Below are 20,010 nucleotides of genomic sequence, written 5' to 3' on the forward strand. Positions count from 1 at the left end.
TTTTTGCTACCAAAAACCTTTTGCTACCGAAATTTTTGGTCCCCGAATATCATACATTTTGCTACCAAATACATTTTGTTACCAAAAATTTTTTTAGTAGCAACAACTATTTGCTACCAAAAATTTGGTAACTAATACTTTCTGCTACCCACTTTTTGCTACCAAACTTTTTTGGTAACAAAAACATTTTGCTACCAAAAACAAGACTTTTAGTTACCGAATTTTTGGTAACAAAAAATTCAAATTCTTGTAGTGAAGGACGCGATTTGATCATCAGATCACGTGGAAAACACTTCGTATGTTCCTATAGAAATTTTTTTTTTTTTAATGCGCCATGTTCGCATAGAATTTTTAGTGTGAACTCGTGTAATAATTAGGAATTAGTAAATTATTTGTCCATACTACTTTTTTCAATATAAGAAATATAATCAGTGTGACCTTGTGACCATATAATTTTACACTTAAGAAACTTTTTGACTTGTGATGACCAAATGAAGGAAGACGATAGATTACTTTAATTATTATAATTTCAAACGCGACATACACACACACACACACACACACACACATATATATATATATATAGTAAATACGTATTCTAGTTTTGATTACTTATTTTTTGAGATGGTGGAAATTATGACTTTAATTGAGTGTGAATTATCACTATTCTCAAATAAGTATAACAATACACAGAAACAAACACTATATTCTAGGCGTGAACATTGGGTGGGTTATGTGGGTTTCTGAGATTTTCAACCCATCCAATTAAGTTTGGGTGGGTTGATTTTAAATTTAACACATACAATCAATCTAGAGTTTAAAATAAACCCACCCAATTAAATATTGGGTGCATTTATGGAGTTGAACAGAATAAAGAAATAAAAAATAAAATAAATACATAAAGTTAATCAGTTGTCAAGTAAATAATGTAAAATATGAGACAAAAACTATATATTATGAGGTAGGAAAATATTTATTTATATAGATAAATAGATTAGGTGAGTTCGGGTTAATTTAGATTAGGAAAAACTCAACCCAAACCCATCCAATTAATAGTCGGGTTGGATGGGTTGGGTTGAACTCTTGATCGGGTTGGTCAGGTTCATGTTAAAATGGGTTGGGTTGGGTGGATTAACGGGGTTTGTAGGGTTGTCAAGTTTTTTGTTCACCCATACTATTTTCTAACACATAAGTCCTTTTTTCTTGTGGTATTATTTAAATGAAGGAACTCTCAAATTCCAAAGTATGAGATTACTAACAACATTATATTTTAATTGAAAATATATTGATTTATGATTATGATTGTTTACGGTGAAAATTAATCAATTGAATAATAACGAATTTCATAATAAAAACGTGGGTTAGTCACCCTTGAAATGTAATTAAACGTGAAATAAAAGCAAGAACTTTTAAAATTTATAGTGGTTCACTCTCGGTTTAAGAGCTACGTCCACTGTGGGGAGGAGGAGAAAATTCACTACTTTGGAGAAAAATACATGCACTAATTCTCAAGATGAGACTTTGGAGATTTCTAAATCATGATTCCCTATTTATACCACTAGGCCACCGCTCTTGTCAATTCCCTTATTTAAATTTGGGATATTTCTCTTATCTTTTGAGATAATTTTCTAAAATATAGAGAGGCTACAATTAATCTGAGCATTTTCGTTATTTGTAGTTCATATATTCAAATTATAGATAACGAATCTCTGAGTAAATAATGTGGATCCTTATATCCGCATAGCCTTACCTTTGTTAAAGCTACTCGAGGTCTCTTCGCTTATATTTGAGAGAACGATCAACTCCATGTTCATTCCTAATGTTTCTCATAATGGTCTACTTCCTAAAAGAGTGGTTGCTGACGTGGCTATTAGGACTAAGTTATCCTTAATCATTTAATGAGTTTCCCTATGATCGGTGGGCCCTGTTCATGATCTATTTTTAAGGTATTGTTTCACCCTACAACAATGATCATATAATATTGCACATAACTCTTGTAGGTAATAAATAATTAAATAAGAAATACAAAGAAAGAGAGAAGACAAAGAGAGATTTAGCGTGGTTCGACTATATTCCTATAACCAAAGACTAAGAAAAGAAAGAGAGTTTACTAGTAAGGAGCACTATAAAAGAGTGTTTTTAATATTAAAATAGTAGCTTCACCTTTAAAGAAAGTTTTTTTTAGTACCTTAAGACTAATTTTTGGTACATATAATGTCTAAACTATCATTTTTCTCAATTAAATAGAAACTAATAACTTTAAAAATATTTTTTAAAAACATTTTAATTTATTTTGATTGTTTAATTTTTAAATATATTAAATTATTTTCATATATATTTTTTTCAAATTACTAGTTTATTGTTATTTAGTGAGAAACGTAAAATGTACATTGTCCTAAATATCAGTTTTAGCTGTTAAAAATCAGTTTTAGTGAGACCTCAGGATCTTGGGCATCATTAGTTTTGGAAGACTGGAAAAGAACTGAGGTAGTGAGTGACTACGATCTTCAGTACTATGAGGATTATAACCAGGCTATGGTGTATAATCTGGTCTCCACACCGGATATTGTGCAACAAGTTAAGCAGAATCAATGACATGATTCATATCTCCAAGGGATCTGGATTCGAATCTAGAATGCAGAGCAACTCGAGGATTGGAGAATCCGAAAGGATGGAGCATTGTACTTTCGTAACTGGCTTGCTATTCTTAAGGTAGGTGAGATTAAGAAGACGATTCTGCAGGAGGCTCATAAATTGAGGTTTACTATTCATCCGGGACGCACCAAGATGTACCAAGATCTGAAAAGACAATACTAGTGGAGAGGCATGAAGAAAGACATTCGTGAACATGTTTTAGAATGTGTGACCTGTCTCCGGATTAAAGTAGAACATCAGAAACCGGTTGGAGAGTTACAACCTCTACTTGTTTCGGGATGGAAATGAGAGCATATCACCATGAATTTTCTGATGGGACTACCGAGAACTGAGCAGAAGCACGATGCCATGGGAGTACCGTTAGCAGAATTGTACCTGGAGCACATCGTGAGACTTCATGGAGTGCCGTTATCCATTACATCCGATCGTGACACCCGTTTTAATGCAAGGTATTGGAGGAGTTTTTAGGAAGCCATGGGAATAGAATTGAACTTCAGCACAGCATTCCATCCTCAGACTGATGAGCAATCTGAAAGACTTATTCAGATTCTAGAGGATATGCTTCGTGCTTGTATTTTGGAATTTGGTGGAAACTAGAAGAAATACCTGCACCTTGTGGAGTTTACTTACAATAATAGCTACCAGGCTAGTATCGTTATGGCACCGTTTGAGGCTTTCTATGGTCGTCCTTGTAGGTCACCTGCGTATTGGCTGGAACCAGAGGATCGACTTACAACTGGACCAGAAGTTATTCAAGAGAATAATAAGAAGATAGCTCTTATTCGGGAATGACTGTTAACAGCTCAAAGTCGTCAAAAGAGCTATGGGGACAGAAGGTGTAGACCTTTGGAATTCCAAGAAGGTGACTTCATTTTGTTGAAGGTTTCCCCACATAAGGGAGTTGTTCGGTTTGGTGTGAAAGGGAAACTTGCACCAAGGTATGTTGGGCCATTCCCGATCGTGTAACGAGTCAGAGTTGTAGCGTATTGTTTGGCTTTACCGCCTGAGTTATCTCACGTGCATGACGTGTTCCATGTCTCCATGCTTCAAAAATGTCAACTGATCCCGAAGTCGTGGTACAATGGTATGACGTTCTGATACAGTATGACACGTCATACGAGGAGGCACCAGTTTAAATTCTTGATCGGAAGATAAAGAGCTTGCGTCATCGTGAGATCCCGTTAGTGAAAGTTTTATGGCAGCACCATGTAGTTGAGGAAGCAACATTGGAGCTTGAAACGACAATGCAGGAGAGGGTACCCGCATCTGTTTGCATTTTAAGGTTAGTCTTAATTTTGGGGATGAAATTCCCTAAGGGGGTAGAGTTGTAACACCTTGGAAAATTAAATTGGATTAATCAAGGTAATTGAGATTTATTAGTGTGCCTGATCTGGATTAATTAATTGGTTATTAATTAATAAATGTTTCTAATGTGAGAATTTAAATAATGCTAAGGTATTTAAATATTCTCAGTATTTACATTTTTACCCAAAAGTGTGTATGGACACATTTTTAAACTGTTATTTTAAAATATTGGACACATGTCTTTTCTTTTCTTTTTCCTTTTCCTTTTCTTTTCTTTCCTTTTTCTCTTTCTTCCTTCCCTTTCCTTTCCCGTGCCTACTCTCTCTCTCTTTCTCTCACTCTCTCTCTCTTTCCTCTCAATTTTGGCCCAAATCAACCTGATCTTGAACCAAAGAAAGAGTTGAAGAAGTTTTCAACGTCAAGAGGTGTATTTAACGTAAGATTTCTGAAAAACCTCCCTTGAATCTTGGATATTCAGATTTGAAAACCTATTTTTGGTTCAAAACGTATTTTGAATAAAACCATGGTAGAAATTGGAGATTTTGGGTTCTTTAGACTTGATTTAGTACTTAGAACCCGATCTAATGGTTTTCCCTTGAGATATTTTGATTTTGAACTCAGATTGCAGGCTTTCGGACTGATTTTGCGAGCTTCTCTCGCACTGTTGTTGTCCACCGGTCGACCGGTTCGCACTATGTCAGGTTGACCTGTGCGGTCGACCGGAGTGCACACCACCGATCGACCTGTGGTGTTGCACTGCACTGTCACCGGTCGACCGGTGTACACGGGGTTTGACCCTGTTTTGTCTGAAAGTACTGTTTTGACCTCTGTTTTCAAGAAGAACCCAAATTAGCTTCATTTGGGGACTTGGGATGAATGGCTTAGCATCTTTAATCCATATTTGAGATTTAAAACCCTTGGAATGATGATTTGAAACATGAAATGGTTTATGAAATCGGTAAATGAATTATGGCACACTAATAGGAAATCTTGGTGTATAATTAGGATTGAATTGCTTTAGGAATGAGAATTAGATCCTAAAATATTGTTTTGTATCAGTGCTAGCTGAGGACGACTCGGATTGAAAGGCTTGAGGAAGCAATAGCCGGAATAGAGCAACGCTAGTCACATGTTTGATATTGACAGGTAGGATTTCTTATCCCTTTTCCTTGTGAGCCTGATTTTCAAGAAAGAGTTTTGGCTTTGTAAATGTTTTAAAGAAAGGAGCTTGTTTGCGAAAGAAAAATATTTAAAACCCATGGCTTGATGTAGTTCATGGTATCCATGGCTTGTTGTAGTTCATGGGACCATGGCTTGATGTAGTTCATGGGACCCATGGCTTGTGTAGTTCATGGTGTTATAATAAATGATTTCAGAAAGTTTAATGAATGATTTCTTAAGACAAGAGATCTTGCGAATCGGTAAACCGGCTGATGGCCAAGATAGGATATGGAGAGTGCATCCTTGGGGCTAGAACCCAAAACCCGGCCCAAGGGTGATATGGCTTGTGCACGTGGTTGTGTAAGTATTTTATCATAGCATAAATTACTTGCTGATGCCTGTAATATGGATATTTTCATATATGTTTCATTTGAGAAAAAAGATGTGAAGTTCCGGCTGTTGTGTTGGAACTGAATGTCTTATTTTATATACTTATTCATTTATTTATTTACTCACTTATTTATTATTCATTTATTTGTAAAGTTTATTTCAAATTATATCCTACTGGGTCTTTCGCTCACGTTTTATTATTGTATAAATATTAAACCCCTCCTAGGTAATTCTAGAAGCGGTGCGGAGTAGCTGAGTTTGTGCTACCATCAGATTAAGAAAGGATTGTGTTCATCCTCCTGACATATATACAAATGTAAGGAATTGTAAATTCTGTAAACTCTGATAATTGGATTTCTAGACTGTGGTTGATGTCTGTAATGTTGTTTACATTTTCATATATGTACAATACTGTATGTCTTGTGGGTGGAGCCCTGTGTGTTGTCAGAGGCTCGAGATTTAGAACCTCCTCCTTGTAATTTACTTTAATTAAGTGTGGGGCTCGTTTGGAATTTCCTTTATTATCGTGCGTTTAACCCATAATCGAGCTCCACGTCACCTGCTCCTGTGTGGGGGACGTGACACTTTTCTTATAAATCTAACCAAACATCAAACTAGAATTACATTCCATTCTATTTCATTCATTTCCACCCAACTAAACACACCCTTAGTAATATGGGGAAGTTTGTAAAAGCATCCCAAGTACTACGTTGACGCGGCTCTAAGTCTCTTCATCCTCTACTGAACACCTCATACTCAAATTTATTAGATAAAAGAGAAAAATAACTTTAATAACAACAACAATAATAATAATAGAGGGAATACTTTGTGTCAAACAAAGAAGAAAAAATCTTATTTTTCTTTTTATGACTACGAATAAAGTCAAGACTCAAGGAATAACACGAAATTTTGTACACATACAGGGAATAACTACGAACTTTCTTAAGCTCTTTTTTTTTTCTTTCCTAATTATTATCGCTTTTCTTTCCCTTTTCTTTTCTTTGAAAATGAAAAGTTTAATACGGCCCAGCGTTAGTGGCATTCTCATGTTGGTTGTCTGATTTGTATATCCGCTCCCCTAAAAATGCTTCCGCAAATACGTAATTTTCTCACTTGTTGAGCCCGGTGGTGTGAGCGGACCCTTAGCTAGTGAGGCGGGGCAAATTACTCTATTTTGATTGGGTATTCCCCTTCCATTATTTATATAAAACAGAAAAAACAAAATCACGAAATAATTAGTTCAAATTAGTCTACGATGAGACACGCTTTCAACATCATTGTTTATCTTGAAATTTAAAGACCCATTTGCAACCAACAACCATTTATCCTCTTTATTAATTTTTTTAAACACAATTGTTTGAACGTAAAAAAAGTATATTGTCCAGACTCAAGGTACATATATTTATATTATATACGTTATGTTTTTTAAAAGATTCTCTTTCGAAAGCGCGCGGTAGGTGATTAATATTGACCAATTTAATATGAGAAGTTTATCCCATACTATTCCACTTCTGATTCGTGAATGATTTTCCTTTGTGATTTGTCATCGTCTCCTTGGTAGCATTTCTAAGACGAGGGAATTCTCTCACTTTTTTTTTTTTTTGGGAGATTTGTTTTATTGCTAAAGAAGACAAAGACTTGACTTTGAGACGTACAACTAGTCTACGGGCATGCAATAAACTAGGAAGATGCCCCGGAAGACAAGTAATAATATATGACCACATACCAAAAGTTAATAATATATGGCATTTTCACACCAAAAGGACAAAAATATTTGGGGCACTTTTATATTAGTTCTCGTGGAGTAATCTGAGCTCAATATTTATAACATTTTGTACTTCTGTAAATTGTTGCTTCCACGTCAGCGGTGAGTTTTTGGTGTTGTAAAGGTGACCTTGGAGAGTTCCACGTGCCATGTGGTCGTAGACGAGGATCATCTCACGGTCCTCGTTGCAGTAGCCGATTAGAGAGACGAGATGGCGGTGACGGAGATGAGAGAGCATCTCGATCTCGATCTTGAACTCATGGGCCTCTTGGGATGACTTGGACTTTAGTCGTTTGATGGTGACGGGATTGGTCCCATTATCAATGTACCCTTTATACACGTTTCCAAACCCACCCACTCCGATGATGAAAATATCTTGGAAGTTGTTAGTGGCGGCTTTAATCTCAGCCAATGAAAAGTAACGGCATAAATCGGATGGCAAAGATGATGAACCTCGAGTCTTGCTTGACTTGATCCTGTTAAACGAAAGACGACCCCACCCTCTTCGGAGAATAAAGAATCCGAGAACGACAAGTAGAATTACACCGGAAATTACAGTACCGCAGATGATGGCAACGATAGATGTTCGATTCTTTTCAGTTTCCATCGGTTGTTGGCTTGCGGTTGGGGATTGCAGGATTGTCGGCCTTTACCCCTTCCATCAGTAATTCTCTAGATAGGAATATGATACAGTCCACTGCGCCATAATACTCTCCTTAAAACGTAGTGATAAGCATAGTTTATTTTTTTTTAATTATTCTCTTTATTTTTAACAAAAATTGTAACATGGGATTAAGCGAGTTTAATTCAAATTTCAAGAGTAAATGAGAATAGTCAAAATTCATAGGTCAGGTTGGAAATAATCTTAAAATTCAAGGTTAAAGGGTGAGATCATTCTAAAAATTTAAACTATAGATCAAACCCTTAGAATTATTAATTTTAGTAAAAACTGTTTAAGGGAATATTTATAGTAGGACATGCATTTTTACTTTACTAATAAAAATTGTTGTTTTTAAGCACTGAATTAATTTTTAATGGTTGGATTTATTCATATCTGAATTAGTTTTTAAACACATTTGTTTGAACCTCGAAAAAGTATATTGTCCAGACTCAAGGTACATATATTTATATTATATGTGTTATGTTTTTTAAAGATTCTCTTTCGAAAGTGAATGATTGGTGATTGATATTGACCAGTTTAATATAAGACGTCGTTTTTGCAATACTATTCCACTTTTGATTCGTGAATGATTTTCCTTTGTGATTTGTCATCGTCTCCTTGTTAGCATTTCTAGGACGAGGGAATTCTCTTTCACATTTTTTTTATTTTTTATTTTTTGGAGATTTGTTTTATTGCTAAAGAGGACAAAGACTTGACTTTGAGACGTAGAACTAGTCTACGGGCATGCAATAAATTAGGAAGATGCCCTGGAAGACAAGTAATAATATATGGCCACTTACCAAAAGTTCAAAAAATATATGGCCTTTTTCGCACCAAAAGAAAAAAAAGAGTAATATATAGCCTTTAATATTCTCTTTTTAAGCTTAAACTTTGGGGCACTTATATATTAATTCTCGTGGAGTAATCTGAGCTCAATATTTATAACATTTTGTATTTCTGTAAATTGTTACTCTTTAAAAACATAATTTTTAAATTCGTGCGATTTCTTTAACTAAATTAAAAAACTTACTTTTGCGATTTAAGTACCAAATTAATAAAAATACATGCGTGACTATGCTAAAAAAAAGGCATGGCGCAAGGCCGAATAGAGACATTATTTCGTTTTCCCCTTATCATAGTTAAAAAAAAAAAAAAAACTCCCATACATGTATTTTATGTACGTACGTGTCTAATACAACACAAATAATATTATACGCTACTCTGTTACTATTTGAAAACCTTATGTTAATTTGAAAAGCTGATAGGACATTGATAATTTGAAAAACTTAAGTTACTATTTATATACTTATGTATATCCTACTCTGTTTATCTTCTCTTTGAATCCTTGATCTCAGAGAAGACAGCCCTAGACATTCCTTTCATGGACTCGTCCGTACTGAATCTCTGCTCAGAGCTATTGATTTTAGTCATCCCACTACTTCTCAACTCCAATAACTCTTACTAGCTATATGTGAACGTTTCGTCACTGTTGTTATTATTCATGAAAGAAACTTCCTCCTCACCTTTACCCACCATTATTGCCCCACCAATCACGTCGCGTTTTGCTGTAATTGCATTGCAAATTCCAGGCCCCACACGACGTCGTTCATCGACGGTTTCTCTGTCCCATTATCATGCATACTGGTCACAGCAATCTCACTATATTTCTTCAAGCACTCTGGCGCAATCTTGCTCGTCAGATTACGATCTATGATCTGATGAAGCGTCCCGTTGCGGTAACAATGTTGGGCCCACTTGTAACGACCGGGAAAATTTAAGTCTAATCCGGACAGTCCGGTATTTGACCATAATTCTTTTTAGAATAGAAAATAGTAGAAATGTGGATGTGATGAAGAAAATGTTATGTAAAAACTTTATATACGAGGTAAAATTTCCCGAAATATGTAAAGTTATAATACGAATATTTTTACAAAGAAAATTCATAAATACTAGTTATGAATAGTGAAATATCAGTTAAAAGTTAAAAATTTTAGCGGGTATATTTTAGTTATTAAAAACTGAAATATTTGGTTTATGACCAAATGACCACTTAGAAAAAGAGTATAAATATTAGAAGTAAGGAAAATTGCAAAAGTTCCTGAAACAGGATTTTCCCGAGTCAGTTAAAGCGGGAAACTGCTAAAAAAACCAGTGCCGCAAGGGTAAGGTTTTAGGCAATTCTGGATCGATTAAAATGAAAATTTCATAAAAAGAAATTGACTAATGAGATACCCAAAAGAATTGGGTTGAACATGAGAAATTTGACCCAGGGTACTGACAGTCCAAAAAAGCAATATAGAACCTATTCTGGGTGTGAAATTATAAGTACCGGAAAGAGACTCGTTTTGAGAAACGGAAAGTTAGGTCTCGACAAGAAAAATGTGGGGAATATAGAACCACTTAAATTAAGTGTTAAACTTAAGTGGAATTAGTAAAATTAAATTATGGGAATTAAAGTAATTTCTTTAATTTAGAAAGTAATAAGAAATATTAATTAAATCTTAATTTTGCTCTTAAAACGTGAAGTAAAGGAATTATAAGACAAAAGGTGTTCTTCTTTTCCTAAGAGTGGCCAACCAAGAGGAAAAAAGGGAGAAAAAGAGAAAAACTAGGCAAAACTCTGCCGAAATTTCTAAAAACCTAAGTAGTAGGAAAGGAGTTAGGAATTCGATTCTTGAAAATGAATAAGAGTGTTAAGGCTCGGGAATGAATAGATTGAGGTTCAGAAACTGCACACAACGAGAATTCACAGTTTTGGACCGAAACTGAAAAATTAGGCCCATGACTGAGTAACATGCATGGTTTTAGTGCACATTCTTGAGATAGAAAATATTTTGGGATTAAATACCAAACATAAGGATTGTAGACCTTTTCGATTTAAATTTCAATATAATTATTGATCTTAGATTTTAAATTTAACGATAAGAAATTTATGCAATAGGATCGATTAACGATTGAAGTCGGAAAGCGTCAAGTGAGACAAAGGACGCGTCGATAGCAAAACTTTGGTAAGTAGAATAGTTTTTCTATAACTATATCACGAACAAGCTTGCTTTCCTGTGTTGCACAAAAATTGTGCATATGGTAGAATTTTGAATGTTAGATACTCTGCTAAGCATGTACCTACAAGACTTATGTAATCGTAGAACTTTATTCTGCGAAAAGTATGTATCGATGTTAAGTCAAGCTCAGGCATAAGAGAAAAAGTTAAACTTTAACAAAAAGTTAATCTCATGATAAATTGCTTAGAAATGCATAAATTCATAAGATTTAATTAAAATTACTGTTTCAATGAGAAAATTGATAAACGGTAAGAGACTAAACGTCCTGTTTATACCAGCCTTCGAAGGAAAGGTTATTATGAGACTATGAGGGAAATGAAAACCGTGACTGAGCTAGATTGGTTAGCTACCCCACTCCTCACTGGTTATGCGCGCTATGGTACAACAGGACAGGGCCTATAAAAAGTAAAAGACAAGAAAATGAAACACATAAACCATTTCATATAAAGGTTTGGTATCTGTAAAGAAGAATGAAAAGAATGAGAAACGCAAGTTGGAAGTCGTTCAGAACGTAAAAATACAATATGACCGAGTGTAATGAGACGAAAGCTCAATAAAGTACGAAATGAAAGAAGAAAAACATAAACCTTACATGTTTTAGTAGTACGGAACGTATTAGGGTATATGACATGATGCCTATATGGGTATGCATAATTATTGCATCTGTTATGACCTATTGATACTTGCTGAGCGAAAGCTCATTAAGTTTGTTCGTGTTGTAGGAAGCTCGGGTAAGGCACCGGCTCCCTGAAACTTGTTGCTGAGCATGCATAGGGGATATAGCAGCGGAGTGTGGGCAAGTGGGTTGAGCATGCATCACGTGCTTTGAGAACGCTGTTGAACTTTATGTGTAAAAATTAAATGGTGTTTTATGAATGTAAATGGCTTATGTAACAGAATGCTAGCTAAATGCTACAGCATTTTACGAATGGTTGAAAACAGAATGCTAGCTAAATGCTACAGCATATAGACGTAAGAATGGAAAAAAAATATGGCCTGAATTTTTAAGAGGTTATATGTAGTAAGTAGTAGAGGTTAAGTAAAGCTGAGTATGAACATAGGATGATGATCAAAAGTTAGGTTGTCACACCACTCGGCTAGGCTTACTTGTCCCTTCTCGGCGTTGCGCATTATCGTTGGCCTGCCGCAAAGAACCTCGCACAAAACCACTCCGAATGAGTACGCGTCCGATTTTTTTGACAGTTGTTGACGTCTGTAATACTCCGGGTCAAAATACCCGATACTGCCCTTGACGACTGTGCTGACATGGGCTATAAACATGGTAGTGGGGCCCATTTTTGAAAGCCTGAAATCGGAGACCTTGGCTACCCATTTCTCATCCAGAAAAATTTTTGTTCTCTTCACGTTGTGGTGAATGATCATTTACTTCGCGCCTGTGTGGAGATAGTGCAGCCCGCGCGCGACTCCGATGCAAATCTCGAGGTGTTGTTTCCACGTCAGCGGTGAGTTTTGGGTATTGTAGAGGTGTCCTTGGAGAGTTCCACAGGTCATGTGGTCGTAGACGAGGATCATCTCACGGTCCTCGTTGCAGTAGCCGATTAGAGAGGCGAGATGGCGGTGACGGAGATGAGAGAGCGTTTCGATCTCGGTCTTGAACTACTCATACTCTAAATCAAATTGTTAAAAAATTAATCAAATTGTTAAAATTGAGCATTTCCATCTCGGTTTTCAATTTTGCTTTTTAAGAAATGCAGTGTCAAACGCATATGTGAGAGCATTTTCATTTTTTGGTCCTTGAAAAACGTGAAAAGCGTTTTTGAAAATGCTTCCAAACAGGCACAAAATCTCTCCCAGCTTCATTAACAACCTCGACAGTTATTTTCCCGTAAAATTTCAAGCGACAAGAGATAAAACCCTGGAGAGAAAATGAGATTTCTTTTAGGTTTTGCTTTGTTGGTTTGAGGAGTGAAACAGAAACTTGTAAAAACTGCATGAATATTGTTATTGATTTTAATTTCTTTAATTAAAGTTATAGTATTAGTCCATTAAATATCTGTTGAATATGTGAAGGAGATGTTCAGACATAAATCTAGGTTAAAGAACTCAAATTACAGGTTGGAATCGCGGAACTGGATAGACATGCGTTCCTGGGGAAAACAAAAGAAGAAAATTTTCTATGTTTCTAATGGAGTTGTTAACATATTCTGCATTTCCACATCGTTGATAACTATTAAGTTTAAATAAGTCAAATATTATAACTTATACAATGAAGGGCTGATCTTACCTTTATCTATGATCTGTGGTACATACAAAGTGAACCCTACCACAGCAAGAAAGTATATGGATATATATATATATAATATATATGTATATATATATATATATATATTCCGTAAGTGGTCATCAACATGAGTACGTGGCCCGCTTTGCGAAGAGAGATTCTTCAATTTGGACAACAAAAAGCATAACAGAGACGAGATGGCGGTGACGGAGATGAGAGAGCATTTCGATCTCGGTCTTGAACTACTCATACTTTATATCAAATTGTTAAAATATTAATCCAACTGCTAAAATATAAAAGCTTAAGTGATGCAAAAATGCATGTCCGGCCATAAATTTTGCTGAAAATTAATCTTTTCTAAGAAAATAAAGAGAAAAGTTGTAGCAGGGTTGGGAGAAGGTTGTAGCAAATTTAAGAAACTAAATAAACTAAAGAGCATATTTTAAAACTATTTGAAATAAATAGTAATTTATGTGGTAAGTGAATCATTTACTGCTTAAATGGCTCATTTATAATTAGTAAAAATATTTTTTTATGTAGATTTTCTTTATACAATAGGTAAAAAAAATTTCACACACAAATAAGATTTTTTAGGATTTTTACCACGTAAATTACTCTTTTACCATTCATAAATGAATCATTTATAGTGTAAAGTGTAAATAAATCATTTACCATGTAAACTGCTATTTACTTTAAATAGTTTTAAAATCTGTTATTTACTTAATGTAGTTTTAAAAATCTATTATTTACTGCAATTTCTCAAAAATAAAGGGGAAAGTTGTAGCAAGTTCAGCTTATACGTACTACCAGTCGTGCATGTTATGTACCATAGGATCAATCTTTGACGAGATTGATGTCCCAAGGTCTATCTGATATAGTATAGGCAGGTTGTATGGGATAAACAACTCATACATATGAAAACGTAAGAGCGAAAAAAAAAAATCCTTCATCGCAATCTTTCTGTCCATTTCTGTTTCTTTCTTCTCTTCTTTGGTTTTAGCAGTTTTTATTCTACTTTAGCGCCTCTTTTCCGTTAAGTTTGCTGTGAGAATGGCTTATTCTAGCTTCAATTTCATCTCATTCGAAGGCTTACTCTCAAATCTTTCAGACAGAGAAAAAATTACTCTCTTCTCTTCCTTACGAGAAAAGCTCTTCTCAAGAGTATTGAGTTTGGATACATCTTCAACAGTTTCGTTCACTTCCTTCTTCATCTCCTCTTCATGAATCAAATCTCTCCCAGCTTCATTAACAACCTCGACAGTCATTTTCCCATAAAATTTCAAGCGACAAGAGATAAAACCCTGGAGAGAAAATTGGATTTCTTTTAGGTTTTGCTTTGTTGGTTTGAGGAGTGAAACAGAAACTTGTAAAAACTACATGAATATTTTTATTGGTTTTAATTTCTTTAATTAAAGTTATAGTATTAGTCCATTAAATATCTTTCGAATATGGGAAGGAGATGTTCAGACATAAATCTAGGTTAAAGAACTCAAATTACAGGTTGAAATCGCAGAACTGGATATACATGCGTTCCTGGGAAAAAAAAAAAAAAAAAGAAATTTTTCTATGTTTCTAATGGAGTTTTTAACATATTCTGCATTTCCACATCGTTGATAACTATTAAGTTTAAATAAGTCAAATATTATAACTTATACAATGAACTGATCTTACCTTTATCTATGATCTTTGGCACATACAAAGTGAACCCTACCACAGCTTTTCCCCGAAAGAAGAAAATATATGAATATATATATATATATATATATATATATATATATATATATATTCTGTAAGTGGTCATAAAAATGAGTACGTGGCCCGCTGTGCGAAGAGAGATTCTTCAATTTAGACAGCAAAAAGGAAAAGTCAAAAGTGGTCCGAAAACGTTATCCATTTAAATTTATCAACCACGTGGCCTTTTTTTTTATTTTTACTTATAATAGGATGATATGGTATGATTTAATTAGTTAGACACTAAAAAGTTAAATACAGTTTTTAGATCTAAAAATTTAGATTAATTTTTAAAAACTCAAATCTCTTGTTCAATTTTGATGTTTATATTGATATCTAACTAATCATATCATGTCATATTGTATAAAAAATTGAATTATTTTTTAACTAAATTTTTTGTGCGTATTATGAAATAATATGATATAATTTAATTGGTTGAACATGACAAAACAAAATTGAACTTTTCTAGTACTACAAATTAATATTTAAAGCCCGGCAGTGACAAAGCTAACGCAAAAATCAGTGTGGCAAGAGTGAGAGGAAAGTAGGAAACCATGGAAGCCACTGTAATGAGGGATCTCTCTTTAACGCTGTCGGTGATGGCTATAGCTATTATACTCAGCACAAGTCACAGCTTGATGTCGTATTATTCCATTAATAAAAAAAAAATCCGATCGAATTAGTATATGCCAGTTTTCTTGAATGAGATTCTTCTTGCATACCATTTTTTTTAACCTTTCATATATATTTTTTCCTATAATTGTAACCCTCAATTTTCTTTTTTAGTTATCTAGGTTCTGATCATACATGACAGTGAAACTAATGAAGTCAAAATCGAAGTAGTTCTGTCTTAGTACTTTTTTTTTTTTTTAATGCCGCATTCATTTCTCTCTATTCAAGCTTTTATTTATTTATTTATTTATTTTTCTAAGTTTTTGTCTCTCACCCAAGATCATCATCCACAATGCAAATGTTCGTATTATCTTTAGTACAAAATCACTAATATAATATTCTTTTCGATCCAATATTTAGCTATTGAATTAGGGGTAAGGTAGTGTTGAGTTATGGAGTCTAATTAATTGCACTGTAAATCGTCTTACATAGAAGATTTCATGGAAATACTGCAGCGGTTGCAAGAGAACATTGTCTTACAATTTCGTGTGTCAATTTTACATGTTTTGTTTTCTTGTATTTTTATTACTCTCAGTTACGCAAAATTAGAGTTTCTAATGATCTTAACAGATAGTACCAATATACCATTAAGATATATTGGAAGTCACAATATTTATATTCTTCGTTTCTTCGTTTTGCGAATGACAGTTGCTCACCAATATGTTGTTATCCATCCAGTGACCTTGCCATGTGCAAACTCACAATATCTTTTACTGAACATCCATCAATATCTTTTACTGAATAAATAAAAAGAGCATCCATCAATTTTATAATATGTGACACCAGTAACGACAAATATAAAAAGTTATAGACAATGTGCAAGGATTAATGACAAGTTCATTGACGATAGATTTTTATTTACATTACATATACATGATGTGACTTTGGCTTTGTGCCTAACAACCAAAGTTTTGTGCAGTCTCCAGTACAAATCAACCTCTAGTGCATTTAATACAGTAGCCATTATTTCCCATATGTGACTTTACAATGCAAATTAGCAATGAATTATTCCAGCATATATGTCCTTTTGAAAACCTGATGCCTGCGTCTTGAATAGTTTTTTCGATGAAACAAATTTACAGGGCCGTCATTTGTATTTGTACGCAATCGATATATGACTTATAATAACTAAGCAGATTTTTGTGTTGTGAAGTTTCGAGTTAAACAACATATAATATAGGGAGAAATATTACCTTCTAATGAAGATGCCAGACAAATGGTACTTCAGAGCATGTCTCTTGTGTAGTATATATTATAATTAAAGAATAAAATAAAAACAAGAAGAGAAGATCGATAATGTGCTTTTTTTTTCATGGATTAAAAAAACAAGTTGATTCATTAGTAATTAAGTAGCATTAAATATGAACTCTACATAAATACAAAATACAAATCGTATAAGTTATAGCATTTTTTAAGATAAAAATAAATACAAATAAATGAAAACTCCTAATAAAGATAACTATATGCAAAGTGTTAACTTTCCTAATAGTATAGTGCTAAGTTATTTGTTCTCAGTTTTGAACCACCACGAAGTTGTATAGTTCGTACTATATATAGTAGACTATATTGAAGCTTAACAAAGTATTAGCTATTATCATATTTTTGACATTTTGAAATGGAACCAAACTGATGCAGCGCGTTGTTTTCCTTTAGTTTGGTCAATCGTCCTTCAAGAATTAAGGCTTTGCTTTTTATCTTGTTTCTCTTTTGTTGTTGTTGTCGTTTTGCACCGAATAAAGCGAGGATGGAGGATAATAATTAGAGATGGAGATAGAAATGGGGACAAAATCTTATTCCCTAATCTTAGCGGAACGGGAATGAAAAAAGTACTCCCACTACCTCCGCCCCGATATACATATGTTATATATTAAATATTTTATTTAAATAGACATACATATGTTAGAATTTTTTATATCAATTTTTTACTAAAAAAAGAAAATGCAACTATGTTAATTGAAAAAGGTCAATTATGAAAAAGAAGTAACTAAAGAAGAGATAACTACTAAATGTTGTTCTTTATTTGAAAAAAAAGGGGTAATTGTTAATCTTTTACAATGAAGAATAAAGCTATTAGGAACAGCAATGATGTTTTTTACAATTTTTTGGCTTATGTGTTAATTATTACTTTTAATAAGACCTTTTTTGACTCTATAACTTTTTTTTTCATATGTTTTAAATTTAGTTTGTATTGATAAATTATTGATTTCGGTCTAAAATTTTATTGAATTTCGATCCATTTTTGCTTTAAGTTACAACAATTTTGAAATGCTTAATTATAGTTGAGGGGGAATGAGGCAGGTATAAAAAACACGCTCCCCCCTCCCTCCCTCCCTCCCCCCGCCTCTCCTTAAGTGAGGATGAGGATGGTTTTGAAAGGTGGGGATGGGAATAGTAAATCATTCTCCGCCCCCGAGCCCACTCCACCCCATTGCCATCCGATAGTTTGTGTTGAGTAACTTTGCTGTCGTTTCTTTGTCTTCCAAGAAGGCTGAATTGTCGTTTTGAGCTAGGGCAGATTTAAGTGCTACGCAGTAGCTTATTTGTTCTCAGACTTGAGAGTGTTGAATCCACCCACCACCTGAGAGTGTTGATCTCAGATTTTCTTCTATTTGGTTGTTCCATCACAAACTTTACCATGATACAGGCAAAAGTAGAGGAAGACCACTCATGGAATTAAGTAATAAGCTAAGATAAGAATCTAATTCCTTATTCACTATAGAAATAATAACTCCACCTGATCAAAAGCAACTAATTAAGCTTGATATTGAAAGTTTTAATTCTTGATGATTACTAAAAGAATCTAGCTCATCAAAAGAAATGAAGGTGGAGCCAGTTGAACAATAATATGCAAGCTCATGTATTTTGTTTTTAAAGTGGCACTTATTCTTTGTGTTTTTTACTAATAAATATTCTGTTTAGATATCATGAGCATGTACGGCACATGGAAATGTTGAAATTTTTTAACGAAATATTGAAATTTTCATTGGTAGAAATTTATACATTCAGAAGGAACATACATTAAGGTTGTGGATCATTTTTCATTTTGAGACCCTCACCATGATTGTTCTTTAGCGAACATGAATGCGTGAAACATAAAGCTCTAAGAGCTCAGGATGTTAATTGGGTGCCACATTTCAGTCCCGCCTTTTCACTAAAGAATCTCAAAAGCATTCTTTGAGAACTACTTTTTGGCCATAATATTGTTGGACAAGAATGCAATGGGTTTTTTTGTGCTTCTTTGAGCATCTAGTAAGAAAATTCAATGGATACCGGTGGTTATTAACTGATATCACAGTGTTTACAGGTGGATAATCACTGGCCAATCGGCACTACAGCAAATAACTGCGATTACCGACCGAAATCATGGTGGTTACTCGTCCAGTACCAATCAACAACTACCGGAGCTAGATACTAGAAGTTACCGACTTGTATCATTTTACGAACCAGTAACTTAAGCTTCGTTTGAGAGGAGGAATAATGGAGAGGGGTTGGAGAAATAAAGAATGTGAAGGATGGAGATGATTATAATAATCATTTATGTTATTTGATAGGAAGAAGGGGAGTTAAAAAGATAGATTATAGTTTTTTGTTTAATTACTATATTGTCAATTTTGTTATTTGTTAATAATTACTTTTGAATGGTAAAAAAGTTATTTTCTTTTAATTTTAAGTGGATTGGTTGGATCCTTCCAGATCCTAAAATGGTGGGCCCGGAGGGAGAATCTCTCCCTCCATCTCTCCTCTTGCTTACCAAACAGGATATTCAGTTCACCCTCTCTCTTCACCCCTCTCTTTGCCTCCATCTCTCCCTCCTTCCTACCAACCATACCCCTTAAAGATATTTTTGATACTCAATGTTGTGATATAATGACATGATTTGATAGTCTTTGTGTTATAATATGAAATGATGACAGTAAGATGAAAATATTAAAATTACTGTCATAATATGAAATAATGACAGTAAGATGATGAATAAATAAAGAATAGGAGATTAAGATGTGAAAATTAAGTCGATTCGATGATCGAAGATGTATAGAAAACCTAAAACGATGAAAATTCTCAGTTTCAGACTAAAACTGAAAACTAGGCTTTTGACTAGAAAATTTAATCCGGCCCTATTTTGGGTTAGAAAACTAAGATAAAAGCTTAGTTCTAAAAAGTCACCAACAAAAAGTTGAAGGAAATTTTGTTCCGAACAACCTTTGTGAAATAGCATTTTTCTCAAAAACGACCCTAGACATCACTTTTGGACTGATTTTTGAAACATATCCAAAATGTGATTTAAGGTAAAAAAGTGTGCGGGTTTGGTACACATCGATGATATAGGTGATGTTTTGGTCCGGATACCAAGCATGAAATCGTAGAT

At 34.1% G+C, this 20,010-nt stretch overlaps 2 protein-coding genes across 2 annotated transcripts; both read right to left on the reverse strand.

Annotated features, from left to right (window-relative positions):
• Positions 1-7,301: 7,301 nt before the first annotated feature.
• LOC112091199 (receptor-like protein kinase FERONIA) lies at positions 7,302-7,883 on the reverse strand. The gene has a single exon (XM_024164202.1). The coding sequence runs from the start codon at positions 7,881-7,883 to the stop codon at positions 7,302-7,304; it is 582 nt and encodes a 193-aa protein (XP_024019970.1).
• A 1,604-nt stretch (positions 7,884-9,487) lies between these two features.
• On the reverse strand, positions 9,488-12,382 carry LOC112091201 (receptor-like protein kinase ANXUR2). The gene is made up of 2 exons (XM_024164209.1): positions 12,107-12,382; positions 9,488-9,691 (listed from the first exon to the last, which is right to left on the reverse strand). The coding sequence occupies exons 1-2, from the start codon at positions 12,380-12,382 to the stop codon at positions 9,488-9,490; spliced, it is 480 nt and encodes a 159-aa protein (XP_024019977.1).
• Between the last annotated feature and the right edge of the window lie 7,628 nt (positions 12,383-20,010).

The sequence above is a fragment of the Morus notabilis genome, unplaced genomic scaffold, assembly GCF_000414095.1.
Source record: "Morus notabilis unplaced genomic scaffold, ASM41409v2 Scaffold97, whole genome shotgun sequence".
NCBI classification, from domain to species: Eukaryota; Viridiplantae; Streptophyta; class Magnoliopsida; order Rosales; family Moraceae; genus Morus; species Morus notabilis.

Bases quoted from the DNA above. Each gene is read 5' to 3' on its own strand.
- LOC112091201 (XM_024164209.1), bottom strand. From the start codon at position 12,382: ATGATCATTCACCACAACGTGAAGAGAACAAAAATTTTTCTGGATGAG. The intron at 9,692-12,106 runs GTAAGCCTAGCC...GGTCGTTACAAG, and splicing joins GCAACGCCGAGAAGGGACAA to TGGGCCCAACATTGTTACCG.
- LOC112091199 (XM_024164202.1), bottom strand. From the start codon at position 7,883: ATGGAAACTGAAAAGAATCGAACATCTATCGTTGCCATCATCTGCGGT.